The sequence below is a fragment of the Nerophis ophidion genome, linkage group LG01 (genome assembly GCF_033978795.1).
Source record: "Nerophis ophidion isolate RoL-2023_Sa linkage group LG01, RoL_Noph_v1.0, whole genome shotgun sequence".
Classification (NCBI taxonomy): Eukaryota; Metazoa; Chordata; class Actinopteri; order Syngnathiformes; family Syngnathidae; genus Nerophis; species Nerophis ophidion.
In genome coordinates this window covers 50,555,223-50,569,278 of record NC_084611.1, presented here as the reverse complement: position 1 = coordinate 50,569,278, position 14,056 = coordinate 50,555,223, and the positions used below count along the sequence as shown (strand labels likewise).

The 14,056-nt window shown below is 41.8% G+C and overlaps 1 protein-coding gene across 2 annotated transcripts in view; it reads right to left on the bottom strand.

The window, feature by feature from the left end:
- The window catches only part of LOC133556402 (microtubule-associated serine/threonine-protein kinase 1-like), a 167,281-nt gene extending 166,166 nt beyond the window's left edge, over positions 1-1,115 (bottom strand). For both annotated transcript variants that reach the window (XM_061906311.1, XM_061906319.1), the window contains exon 1: positions 506-1,115. In XM_061906311.1, coding sequence (XP_061762295.1) covers positions 506-544 — 39 coding nt within the window. In that variant the 5' untranslated portion in view covers positions 545-1,115. The remainder of the gene's footprint in view (positions 1-505) is intronic.
- Between the last annotated feature and the right edge of the window lie 12,941 nt (positions 1,116-14,056).

The following is a 14,056-nucleotide window of genomic DNA, read 5'->3' as shown; positions in this document are numbered from 1 at the left end:
CAGTTTATAAAAAAATCAGTGTAAAAAAATACAGTGAAAAAAATTATTGTATAATCTTTCAAAAATTTGTGTACAAAAATTATGTATAAAAATTTTGTATAAATAGTCCCAGTTTTGAAAATAAAACTAACTAGAAAATGTAGTTCATAAAAAAAAAAGTACATGTCGGTCTGTAATAATTAGGTGTAAAAAAAACTATTGCATACAAATTCAGTTTATAAAAAAATCAGTGTATACGACTTCAGTTCTTAAAAATTAAGTATTGAAAAAAATCATTGCATAAAAATAATCATCGCAAAATATTAGTTTATTTTACTTAAAATAAATAAATAAATAAATATATATATATATATATATATATATATATATACCAAAAATGACCCAAAAAATATTCCTGCCTTGTTTTTTTATACACATACTTTTTTTACGTAAAACTTGAATTTATTTTCGGACCAAATAATCTTTAGTGAAAAAATAAATAAATAATAAGAAGAAGAAAATGTACCTGCAGCCTGCGTCTTCGAATGATGCCCGAGTCGTCCATGGCGACACCTGGCCCTTTACTATTGACGTGACGTCACGTGACTTCCGCCTCTCGTCGCTTTGAGCTAAACGCCTTTCATCGGCGAGTGGACGTCATTACACGGCACAGGTGTGGAAACAGCCATGACAAAAAGTGGTTAAAAAAAATAATAATAATAATGTCAACGTGTCTGTCTCGTGTGGGACCCCATGCTGGGCGAGGACAACACCGGAAACGATGGTTTTGTCCGTCAGTCGTGGGGGAAAGCAATAAATCCACGCAGAATACAGCTGACGGTGAACGTGTCGCGATCATCGCCACATCTTCGGGACGATGCTGGTCAAGGCGACGCCGTCGTGGGCGAGCAGCAGCAGCGGCGCGGATTCACGTCCTCTTTTCTTCCACGTCCTCCCCGCTCCGACACCAGCTCCCACTCCCCGCCAGACGTGACGTTTAACCCCTCACGCACCGGACGCGACGATGCGTGCTGCAGCTCCACGCACTCCACGCAGTCCACGCCTGGCACTTCCGAGAAGTGGCTTCCGATGCAAGGGGTGTGATGGATCGATGATGCAACCTTTGACTCTTTCTGTCTGCAGGAGACATATCGACCTAGGAGGAGTGGACCATCCCTAATGTAGACCGTGGTACAAGTCTCATGTAGACCATATATATATATATATATATACATATATATATATATATATATATATATATATATATATATATATATACATATATATATATATATATATATATATATATATATATATATATATATATATATATATATATATGTGTATATTTTCAGGGCAAATAACTCTACGGAGACAGCACTCGCAAAAATGACTATTGCTAACGATGGATTCTGGTGTGTCATCTATGTTGCTGCTCCTCGATCTTAGCGCTGAATTCGATACTGTCGATCATAATATTTTATTAGAACGTATCAAAACACGAATTGGTATGTCAGACTTAGCCCTGTATTGGTTTAACTCTTATCTTACTGATAGGATGCAGTGCGTCTCCCATAACAATGTGACCTCGGACTCCGTTAAGGTAACGTGTGGAGTTCGGTCCTTGGCCCTGCACTCTTCAGCATCTACATGCTGCCGCTAGGTGACATCATAGGCAAATACGGTGTTAGCTTTCACTGTTATGCTGATGACACCCAACTCTACATGCCCCTAAAGCTGACCAACACGCCGGATTGTAGTCAGCTGGAGGCGTGTCTTTATGAAATTAAACAATGGATGTCCGCTAACTTTTTGCAACTCAACGCCAAAAAAACGGAAATGCTGATTATCGGTCCTGCTAGACACCGACCTCTATTTAATAATACAACTCTAACATTTGACAACCAAACAATTAAACAAGGCGACACGGTAAAGAATCTGGGTGTTATCTTTGACCCAACTCTCTCCTTTGAGTAACACATTAAAAGCGTTACTAAAACGGCCTTCTTTCATCTCCGTAATATCGCTAAAATTCGCTCCATTTTGTCCACTAAAGACGCTGAGATCATTATCCATGCGTTTGTTACGTCTCGCCTCGACTACTGTAACGTATTATTTTCGGGTCTCCCCATGTCTAGCATTAAAAGATTACAGTTGGTACAAAATGCGGCTGCTAGACTTTTGACAAGAACAAGAAAGTTTGATCACATTACGCCTGTACTGGCTCACCTGCACTGGCTTCCTGTGCACTTAAGATGTGACTTTAAGGTTTTACTACTTACGTATAAAATACTACACGGTCTAGCTCCATCCTATCTTGCCGATTGTATTGTACCATATGTCCCGGCAAGAAATCTGCGTTCAAAGGACTCCGGCTTATTAGTGATTCCCAAAGCCCCAAAAAAGTCTGCGGGCTTTAGAGCGTTTTCATTTCGGGCTCCAGTACTCTGGAATGCCCTCCCGGTAAAAGTTTGAGATGCTACCTCAATAGAAGCATTTAAGTCTCACCTTAAAACTCATTTGTATACTCTAGCCTTTAAATAGACGTCCTTTTTAGACCAGTTGATCTGCCGTTTCTTTTCTTTTTCTCCTATGTCCCACTCTCCCTTGTGGAGGGGGTCCGGTCCAATCCGGTGGCCATGTACTGCTTGCCTGTGTATCGGCTGGGGACATCTCTGTGCTGCTGATCCGCCTCCGCTTGGGATGGTTTCCTGCTGGCTCAGCTGTGAACGGGACTCTCGCTGCTGTGTTGGATCCGCTTTGGACTGGACTCTCGCGACTGTGTTGGATCCACTATGGATTGAACTTTCACAGTATCATGTCAGACCCGCTCGACATCCATTGCTTTCGTCCACTCCAAGGTTCTCATAGTCATCATTTTCACCGACATCCAGTTTTCCTTGCCCTTATGTGGACCTACCAAGGATGTGGTAGTGGTTTGTGCAGCCCTTTGAGACACTAGTGATTTAGGGCTGTATAAGTAAACATTGATTGATTGATATATACATATATATAATATATAAATATATATATATATATATATATATATATATATATATATATACATACATACATATATATACATATATATATATATATATATATATACATATATATATATATATATATATATATATATACACACACACACATGTGTGAATGTTGTCTGTCTATCTGTGTTGAACCTGCGATGAGGTGGCGACTTGTCCAGGATGTACACCGCTTTCCGCCTGATTGTAGCTGGGATAGGCGCCAGCGCCCCCCGCAACCCCAAAAGGGAATAAGCGGTAGAAAAATGGATGGATTGATGTACACACACATATATATATATGTATACACCCATATTTATATACAGATATATATATACACATGCATTTATATACATATATATACAAACATACACATATACACATACATATAATACATATATATCATGTAGACCACGGTACAAGTATCCAAGTATCATGTAATCTACAGTACAAGTATAATGTAGACTATATAAATATATATATATACATATACAGTATATATATATGTACATATACACACATGTATACACACATATATATACATATGTTTATATATACTGTGTACATACATCTACTGATGCCTCTGGACACATCTTCAGTGATGTGCCTGGAATCATCGGGTGTTTTGGGTCTTTCAACATCATACACCCTCCTCCAGGTGACCCAGCCGGGGCTGATCAGACCCCAGCTTGTGTCCAGATGGCTAGCTAGCTACCATGACTCCATGGCTCTCCCCTTTTGAGCCACAGCCATCTTGAGGCCCTCTCTGCCGCTTCGGTGGTACTGCGGATGGCTCTCCTCCTTCTCTCTTCCTCGATGCCCAAAGTGCTGAAGGCTCTGATCAAGGTGCGGGCTGAAAAACCCCTGCATCCAACCTCAACTGGGAGGCACCTCACTCTCCAGCCAGCCTGCTGACAGTCACTGACCAGTCCCGCGTACTTGGAGAGCTTCCTCTCAAAGGCTTCTTCCAGGCGGTCTTCCCATGGGACGGTCAGCTCCAGCAGCACTACCTGCTTGGTGGACTCAGACACGAGGACAATATCTGGTCGCAGGGTGGTGACTGCAATGTGGCTGGGGAACTTCAGCTGATGTTCAAGGTCCACCAACAGCTGCCAGTCTCTTGCAGAGGTTAGAATGCCCGCAGAAGTTCTTCTGGCAGGGGTTGGCTGCTCCCCAGCTCTGACAAAGGCGATGATTTTCTTGGAGGGTCGGAACTGCTTCGCCCACACAAGTCCTGCGCTGATGGTTTCAGCAATGGTCTTAAGGACTTGGTCATGCCTCCAGCGGTACCGACCATCTCCAAGTGCCCTGGTGCAGCAGCTGAGGATGTGTTCCAGGGTTCCTCGCTTGGAACACAATGGGCATGCCGGTGGTTGCCGTTGTCCGGATTTCGATAGAGGCCCTCTGCACTCTGGCTCAGCAGACTTGGTGAGCATGTTCATGGCCAGGGAGAATAGTGTCACAGAGATAGTGCACCCTGTGATGATACCGATCTCCACCTTGTGCCAACGAGATGTTATTGCTCCCGAGGAGACCCTCATCCTGAAATTGGTGTAGTAATCAGCAATGAGGTCTCTACATCTGCTGGGGAAATGATGTTTTGTTAATGTGAGCTGAACCAGCTTGTGTGGAATGGAGCCGAATGCATTTGCCAGGTCAAGCCAAAGCACTGACAGGTCGCCCTTGTTGTCTCTTGCCTCTCGAATGAGCTATGTCACTACACCGGTATGCTCCAGACAGCCTGGCATTCCTGAAATGCCTCCCTTCTGGACAGATGTGTCGATGTAGGTGTTCTGACCCAGGTAGGTACACAGCCGTTTGGAAACAGTGCTGAAGAATATCTTTGCCTCGACGCACAGCAGGGAGATGATGCGGAACTGGTCTAGCTGGGTGGAGTTTTCCTCCTTCGGGATCCACACCCCTTCAGCTACTCTCCATTGTTCTGGGATCCTCCCTCTTCTCCAGAAGACTCGCAGGATTTTCCACAGACGCAGTAGTATATATATATATACATATGTATATACATATGTATACATATATACACATATATATACACACACGCATATATATACCCACATATATATATAAACATATATACATACATACACATATATATAGACATATATATATATACACACACATAAATATACATATGTATGTATATATATACATACATATATATTTTATATGCATATATATACATATGTATATATGCATATACATATGGACATATATACATATATATGCAAACACAAACATACATACATATGTAAATACACACATGTATATATACACATATATATATATTTATATACATATGTATGTATATAATGCATGTATATATACATATGTGTTTATAGACAAATATATATACACATATGTACATATATATAGAGATACACACGTATACATATACAGTGATGCAAAAAAGTATTTAGTCAGCCACCGATTGTGCAAATTCTCCCACTTAAAATGATGACAGGACTGTAATTTTCATCATAGGTACACTTCAACTGTGAGAGACAGGAATTCTCATTCTAGGAATTTTGAAGAATTTATTTGTAAAATATGGTGGAAAACAAGTATTTGGTCAACCATTAAAAGCTCTTACTGATCGAAGGATGTTTTGGCTCAAAATCTCACAATACATGGCCCCATTCATTCTTTCCTTAACATGGATCAATCGTCCTGTCCCCTTAGCAGAAAAACAGCCCCAAAGCATGATGTTTCCACCCCCATGCTTCACAGTAGGTATGGTGTTCTTGGGATGTAACTCAGTATTCTTCTTCCTCCAAACACAACGAGTTGAGTTTATACCAAAATGGATACATGGATGATACAGCAGAGGATTGGGAGAATGTCATGTGGTCAGAACTTTTTGGTATAAACTCAACTCGTCGTGTTTGGAGGAGGAAGAATGCTGAGTTGCATCCCAAGAACAGTATACCTACTGTGAAGCATGGGGGTGGAAACATCATGCTTTGGGGCTGTTTTTCTGCTAAACGGACAGGACCATTGATCCGTGTTAAGGAAAGAATGAATGGGGCCATGTATTGTGAGATTTTGAGCCAAAACCTCCTTCCATCAGTGAGAGCCTTGAATGGTTGACCAAATACTTATTTTCCACCATAATTTACAAATAAATTATTTAAAATTCCTACAATGTGAATTCCTGGATTTTTTTTTCACATTCTGTCTCTCACAGTTGAAGTGTACCTATGATGAAAATTACAGACCGCTGTCATCATTTTAAGTGGGAGAACTTGTGGCTGACTAAATACTTTTTTGCCCCACTGTATATAAGTATATATGCATATTAATTTATATACATTTGTATATATACATATATACTCATATGTATATTTATATCTATATATATAGATATATATATATATATATATATCTCTATATATAGATATATATATATATATACAGTATATACATACATACATATATACGCACATGTACATTTATGTAAAGTAGGTATGAAAAGTATTCAGACCCCTTTAAATGTTTCACTCTTTGGTTCATTGTGTTTGCTAAAATTGAAACAAAGTTGATGTTATTCCTCATGAATGTCCACTCAGCAGCACAGCTTCACACAACATTTTTTATCACAAATAAAAACAACAACACATGTACAAAAGTATTTACAGGCTTTGCTCACTACATAGTTGAAGCACCTTTGGCACAAATTCCAGCCTTCAGTCTTTTTTCAACAGGAAGCCACTAACTCTGCACACCTAACTTTTCTTTGGGCACTTTCTCTCTTTCATTTGCAACGCCTCTCTAGCTCCATCAGGTTGGATGAGAAGTGTTGCTTGTCACCCAGGATTGATACAGTTTGTCTACAATAAATTGTCAAGTACAACATTGACACTTCAGTTGCAAGAATTGGACTGTAAAAAAAAAAAAACGTTAATAACTGGAGTGAAGTAAAAAATGATCTTGTGGTGTGTCAACATGTTGACACGTTATGGATGGATCTAATCAATGCCTTCGTGTTACAACAGCACAGTGTTTTAGGAACTGCTGACCATAGACTAAAAACATGACAAAGTCCATCTCTGTGTCACTGGCACACCTTCTCTAGACAGGACCACGTGAACCACGCAAGACCTGCTGGGTTCTTCAGAACAAGACCTCACACAATAGACTTTTATAGTGCAAAATTCAATTAAGAACCTAATACTTAGTTCTAGAACAGGGGTGTCAAACCTGTTTTTTATTGAGGGCCACTTTGCAATGAGGGCTGCCTTCAGAGGGCCAATTTAAAGGACTACAAGAGACAGACCTTGTAGACTGCCCCCTGTCCAGGGCTACAAGGGAAAGACGTCCAGGACTACATGAGAAAGAACTTGTAGACTGCACACGGTCCAGGACTACAAGGGAAAGACGTCCAGGACTACAAGAGAAAGACGTCCGGGACTACAAGGGAAAGACGTCCGTGACTACAAGGGAAAGACGTCCAGGACTACAAGGGAAAGACGTCCAGGACTACAAGGGAAAGACGTCCAGGACTACAAGAGAAAGACGTCCAGGACTACAAGAGAAAGACGTCCAGGACTACAAGGGAAATGCGTCCAGGACTACAAGGGGAAGATGCCCAGGACTACAAGGGAAAGACGCCCAGGACTACAAGAGAAAGACGTTCAGGACTACAAGGGAAAGACGTCAGGGACTACAAGGGAAAGACGTCCAGGACTACAAGGGAAAGACGTCCAGGACTACAAGAGAAAGACGTACAGGACTACAAGGGAAAGACGTGCAGGACTACAAGGGAAAGATGTTCAGGACTATAAGAGAAAGACGTCCACGACTACAAGAGAAAGACGTCCAGGACTACAAGGGAAAGACGTCCGGGACTACAAGGGAAAGACATCCAGGACTACAAGGGAAAGACATCCAGGACTACGAGAGAAAGACGTCCAGGACTACAAGGGAAAGATGTCCAGGACTACAAGAGAAAGACGTCCACGACTACAAAGGACAGACGTCCAGGACTACAAGGGAACAACGTCCAGGACTACAAGGGAAAGATGTCCAGGACTACAGGAGAAAGACGTCCGGGACTACAAGAGAAAGACATCCAGTACCACAAGAGAAAGACGTCCAGGACTACAAGGGAAAGATGTCCAGGACTACAAGAGAAAGACGTCCACGACTACAAGGGACAGACGTCCAGGACTACAAGGGAACAACGTCCAGGACTACAGGAGAAAGACGTCCGGGACTACAAGAGAAAGACATCCAGTACCACAAGAGAAAGACGTCCAGGACTACAAGGGAAAGATGTCCAGGACTACAAAAGAAAGATGTCCAGGACTACAAGGGAAGGACGTCCAGGACTACAAGAGAAAGACGTCCAGGACTACAAGGGAAAGATGTCCAGGACTACAAGAGAAAGACGTCCACGACTACAAGGGACAGACGTCCAGGACTACAAGGGAACAACGTCCAGGACTACAGGAGAAAGACGTCCGGGACTACAAGAGAAAGACATCCAGTACCACAAGAGAAAGACGTCCAGGACTACAAGGGAAAGATGTCCAGGACTACAAAAGAAAGATGTCCAGGACTACAAGGGAAGGACGTCCAGGACTACAAGAGAAAGACGTCCAGGACTACAAGGGAAAGACGTCCGGGACTGCAAGGGAAGGACGTCAGGGACTACAAGGGAAAGACAAACGGGACTTAAAGAGAAAGACATTCAGACCCACAAGACAAAAACGTCTAGGACTACAAGGGAAAGACATCCAGGACTACAAGGAAAAGACGTCCAGGACTATAAGGGAAAGACTTCCAGGACTACAAGAGAAAGACGTCCACGACTACAAGGGACAGACGTCCAGGACTACAAGGGAAAAGAGTTCCTGTGCATCCTTGTCGGGAGGTGAAATATTCCCCTTCGCCAGCCTGACCCACTTCCAAGTCTATTATCCATTATTAGCATTAAATAATTGATGAAAGCGCCTGCATTTTGCATTTTGGAGTGTGTTCATCAGCGCTGTGACTTGGCGGCGTGAGCGTGACACTCGCCGTGGGCAAAAAGCCAGCGCGGACAAAAGCTTTCAGGGATGATGTCAGCCTGTTTGAAAGGACCCCCCACACCCCAGGGAGGTCACGTGGGGTCAGAGTCTGGCAGGGCTGAGAACATTTGGTACACAAGCACCACGTCAGCTTGCTTCTCTTCCTGCTGCGCACGTGCATTCTAGACAAATCTCTGTCTGCCTTTCACTAAAATGAATAAAATGTTTTTGGGGTGATTGGCTTAAGTTACGTGAGTTTGCATTAGGTGTGAGCAAGAAATGTTGTGTGCAAACTCCACAAGCAGTTAAATTGTCACCTTGTGTAAATGGTAAATAAAAAGAGAATACAATGATTTCCAAATCCTTTCCAACTTATATTCAATTGAATAGACTGCAAAGACAAGACATTTCATGTTCACACTGAGAAACTTTGTTATTGTTTTGCATTTAATCATGAACTTTGAATTTAATGGTAGCAACACATTGCAAAAAAGGCATTTTTACTAGTGTGTCACATGGCCTTTCCTTTTAACAACACTCAGTAAAGGTTTGGGAACTGAGGAGACACATTTTTGAAGTGGAATTCTTTCCCATTCTTGCTTGATGTGCAGCTTAAGTTGTTCAACAGTCTCCCTTCTCATATTTTAGCATTCACATTTTCAATGGGAGACAGGTCTGGTCTACAGGCAGGCCAGTCTAGTACCTGCACTTTTTTACTATGAAGCCACGCTGTTGTTACACGTGGCTTGGCATCGTCTTGCCGAAATAAGCAGGGGCGTCCATGATAACGTTGTTTGGATGGCAACATTTGTTGCTCCAAAACCTGTATGTACCTTTCAGCATTAATGGTGCCTTCATGGATGTGTAAGTTACCCATGCCATGGCCACTAATACACCCCCATACCATCACAGATGCTGGCTTTTCAACTTTGCGCCTAGAACAATCTGGATGGTTCTTTTCCTCTTTGGTTCGGAGGTCACGAAAAACTATTTGAAATGTGGACTCATCAGACCACAGAACACTTTTGTACTTTGCGTCAGTCCATCTTAGATGAACTCGGGCCCAGCAAAGCCGACGACGTTTCTGGGTGTTGCTGATAAATGGCTTTTGCTTTGCAGAGTAGAGTTTTAACTTGCACTTACAGATGTACCGACCAACTGTAGTTACTGACAGTTTTTTTCTGAAGTGTTCTTGAGCCCATGTGGTGATATCCTTTACACACTGATGTCGCTTTTTGATGCAGGACGGCCTGAGGGATCCAAGGTCCGTAATATCATGGCTTAAGTGCAGTGATTTCTCCAGATTCTCTGAACCTTTTGATGATATTACGGAGCGTAGATGGTGAAATCCCTAAATTCCTTGCAATAGCTGCTTGAGAAATGTTGTTCTTAAACAAATTGCTCATGCATTTGTTGACAAAGCGGTGCCCATCGCCCAGTCCTTCTTTGTGAACGACTGAGCATTTCATGAAAGCTGCTTTTATACCCAATCATGGCAACCACTTGTTCCCAATTAGCCTGTTCACCTGTCGGATGTTCCAAATAAGTGTTTGATGGGCATTCCTTAACTTTCTGTTTTGCTTGCAGGAGGAGTTGTGATGGCACACAACCACAAGGGGGTTATATATAATATATATAATAATAGACAATACTAAATATACTAGAGAATGGAGTGTGATTAATTCAAAAGTGTGTGTGTGTGATTAGCTGTAGTGTTTTACCAAATGTTGAACGAGGAGAAGGAACAAGGCAGGAAGGCAATCCGTGAGCAGGCAGAGATAGTCAGGGAGAATGGCGAGGCGGCAGAGGTCCGTGTCCAAGCGAGGTCGAGGATGAAGGGAGGCAGTCCAGAATCCAGATGGGAACAACAGGGGATCACAGGAGAACTCGGGAAAGTACAGCGGGAGGACAACACGGACATCAAACACGGAAACAAGGAAGTCAGAGGGGGAGAGCGAGTACGCAGGATAGAAGCCAGACAAGGGTTGCTTACTAGGTACAGAAGACTAAGTTACGGCCAGGATCCTTGGGTCCACTGGTCTTTTTACAGCTCCCCCTCATTAGTCCCAGGTGTGCCGGCATGTGGGCGTGACGCGGCCGGCGCGAGTGTCGGTGCGCAGCCAACGGAGGTGCTGGCGGACACAGCTGCCGGAGAAAAGCGGGTTCGAGCCCGCGCCGTGACACTTTCTCAGTCTTTGTGCCAGGTTTTTTGAAACACGTTGCAGGCATCAAATTCCAAAAGAGCTAATATTTTCCAAAAATAACAAAGTTTACCAGTTCCAACATTAAGTATCTTGTCTTTGCAGTCTATTCAGTCGAATATACGTTGAAAAGGATTTGCAAATTATTGTATTCTCTCTTAGTTACCATTTACACAACGTACCAACTTCACTGGTTTTGGGTTTTGTACATTAAACAGTAATAGGATATAAAAAAAATATATATATATGTCAACACTGATTAATAATAACGCATATTTGTTTTTAAATGTGTGTTTACATATTTTGAGCCTTTTTACAGCAAATCCTACGATGGCGTCATGGTCACCACGCCCCTAACCACTCGTACCTTGGCAATCTCGTCACAAAAAAATCCAAAGAAAAAAATGGCTAAAGTCACAAATGGACCCCACCCCTTTCTTATCCTCACCGCCTCCGATATGGAAAAATGTTTCCTGTCTTTCTCTCTTTCACTTGTGCACAAGTAGGTCAGAGACTCCAGCAGGGCTGAAAGTCTGACGTGAGCAGAGGAGCTTCTTTAAATAAATCAGCGAGCAATCAGCACTCACGTATGAATCTGGCAGAGATGGACTGGAGGTGAAGTCAGGTGACTTTAATAGTCAAGCGAGCAGTGCAAAGGGTAAAGCGGACAATAAATCATCTTTTTGTTCCGTACTTCTATTGACCTGATTGACAGTTTGGTTTCAACCCTTGTATTTTGTGTCTGAAGACGTAATACTGCCAGACTTTCCGACAATTATTATTATTGCCACCTAATTTCCCCACTTTAGAGCCATTAGCTGGCCTACTTATGTAATGCAGCAATGGAACACCATCTATTTCCGTGTTTATAATTGAGTAGCAGTGCACATGTGTTATACAAACCCCAAAAGCAGTGAATTTGTCACATTGTGCAAATGGTAAATAAAAACAGAATACAATGATTGGCAAATTCATTAACACTGGAGGCAGCTCAAACTTATTTTAATGCAATGATTATGTCTCGTTTTTAATTGTATTATTGTATAACATGTTGGTCGCAGGCAAGCAAAATGACACTGAGGCCGTTGGAAACTTTGCACAAACAATCGCTCAATATCCTTGACCGAAAACCATGCCACCATCACTGTTTAGTTCTCCAAAAATATAGATTGTTGAATTTAGCTAACGTTCAAAAGATTAGCGTCAATACGAATGGCCCATCCAATCCTAAATAACACTGCACCAGCGCCACTTAAGCACTTTGTCCAGGATACATCTGCTGTGACAACTAAAACACACGAGCCTCCACCAGGGGGCAGTGTAGCGTACCTAACACAATCAGCCTTTTAATATAAAGCCATTAAGAAATGGAACGACCTCACAACAAACATGAAAAGTCTAACCGATTACTCTTCATTCACAAGTGAATTTAAAAAGTGGCTTTGGAGCAATCAAAACTGCTCACACGGTCACTAAGGTGGACACTATGTTTGACAGATCAACTTCATGTGTATTACGTATATTTATCCATCTGAGCATTTTTGTTGTAAATTGTAAGGTATGTCTGTTAAAATCATGATTGTTTTTACAAATGATGACAGATGTGAACAAGAGCATGTATTGTTTTTGTGCGATGATGTTAATGAGATGTGGTTGTATTGTATATTAAGTATGTCTCCATGACTTTTCTTAATTTGATTACATGCTATGGTATGATTTTATTGTAATGATTTTATTGTAATAATTTTATTGCGGGATTGTTGTATCCTTTCAATTTAGGTAGCCAGGGACTGCAGATGGAAATTAGCTATTTAGCTATAATCTGGTACAGAACATATCTGTTTTTGAGCTTAATGTTTCTGTGCATTGTCCCTTCAAATAAAGATCAAACAAAACTAAATCCTTATATTCAATTGAATAGACTGCAAAGAGAAGATATTTCATGTTCACACTGGTAAATTTTTGTTATTTTTTTGCAAGTATGAGCTCCTTTGAAATTTGATTCTTGCAACATGTCTCAAGAAAGCTGGCACAAGTAGCAAAAAGACAGAGAACATTGAGGAATGCTCATCAAACACTTATATGGAACATCCCACAGGTAAACAGGCTAATTGGGAACAGGTGGATGCCATGATTAGGTATAAAAGCAGCATCCGTGAAATGCTCAGTCATTCACAAACAAGGACAGGGCGAGGGTCACCTCTTTGCCAACAAATGCCTGAGCAAATTGTTTAAGAACAACACTTCTCAACCAGCTATTGTAAGGAATTTAGGGATTTAACCATCTGCTGTCCGTAAGATCGTCAAAAGGTTCAGAGAATTTGGAGAAACCACTGCATGTAAGCGATATTACGTACCTTGGACCCCTCAGGCAGTACTGCATCAAAAAGCGACATCAGTGTGTAAAGGATATCACCTCATGGTCTCAGGAACACTTCAGAAAACCACCGTCAGTAACTACAACTGGTTGCTACATCTGTAAGTCCAAGGTCAAACTCTACTATGCAAAGCCAAAGCCATTTATCAACAACACCCAGAAACACCGCCAACTTTGCTCGGTTTGAGATCATCTAAGATAGACTGATGCAAAGTGGAAAAGTGTTCTGACGAGTCCAAATTTCAAATTGTTTTTGGAAACTGTGTACATTGTGTCCTCTGGAACCGGATAGGAAAAGAACCATCCGGATTGTTCTAGGTGCAAAATTGAAAAAGGCAGCATCTTTGATGGTATGGGGGTGTATTAATGCCCAAGACATGGGTAACTTACACACCTGTGAAGGCACCATTAATGCTGAAAAGTACGCACAGGTTTTAGAGC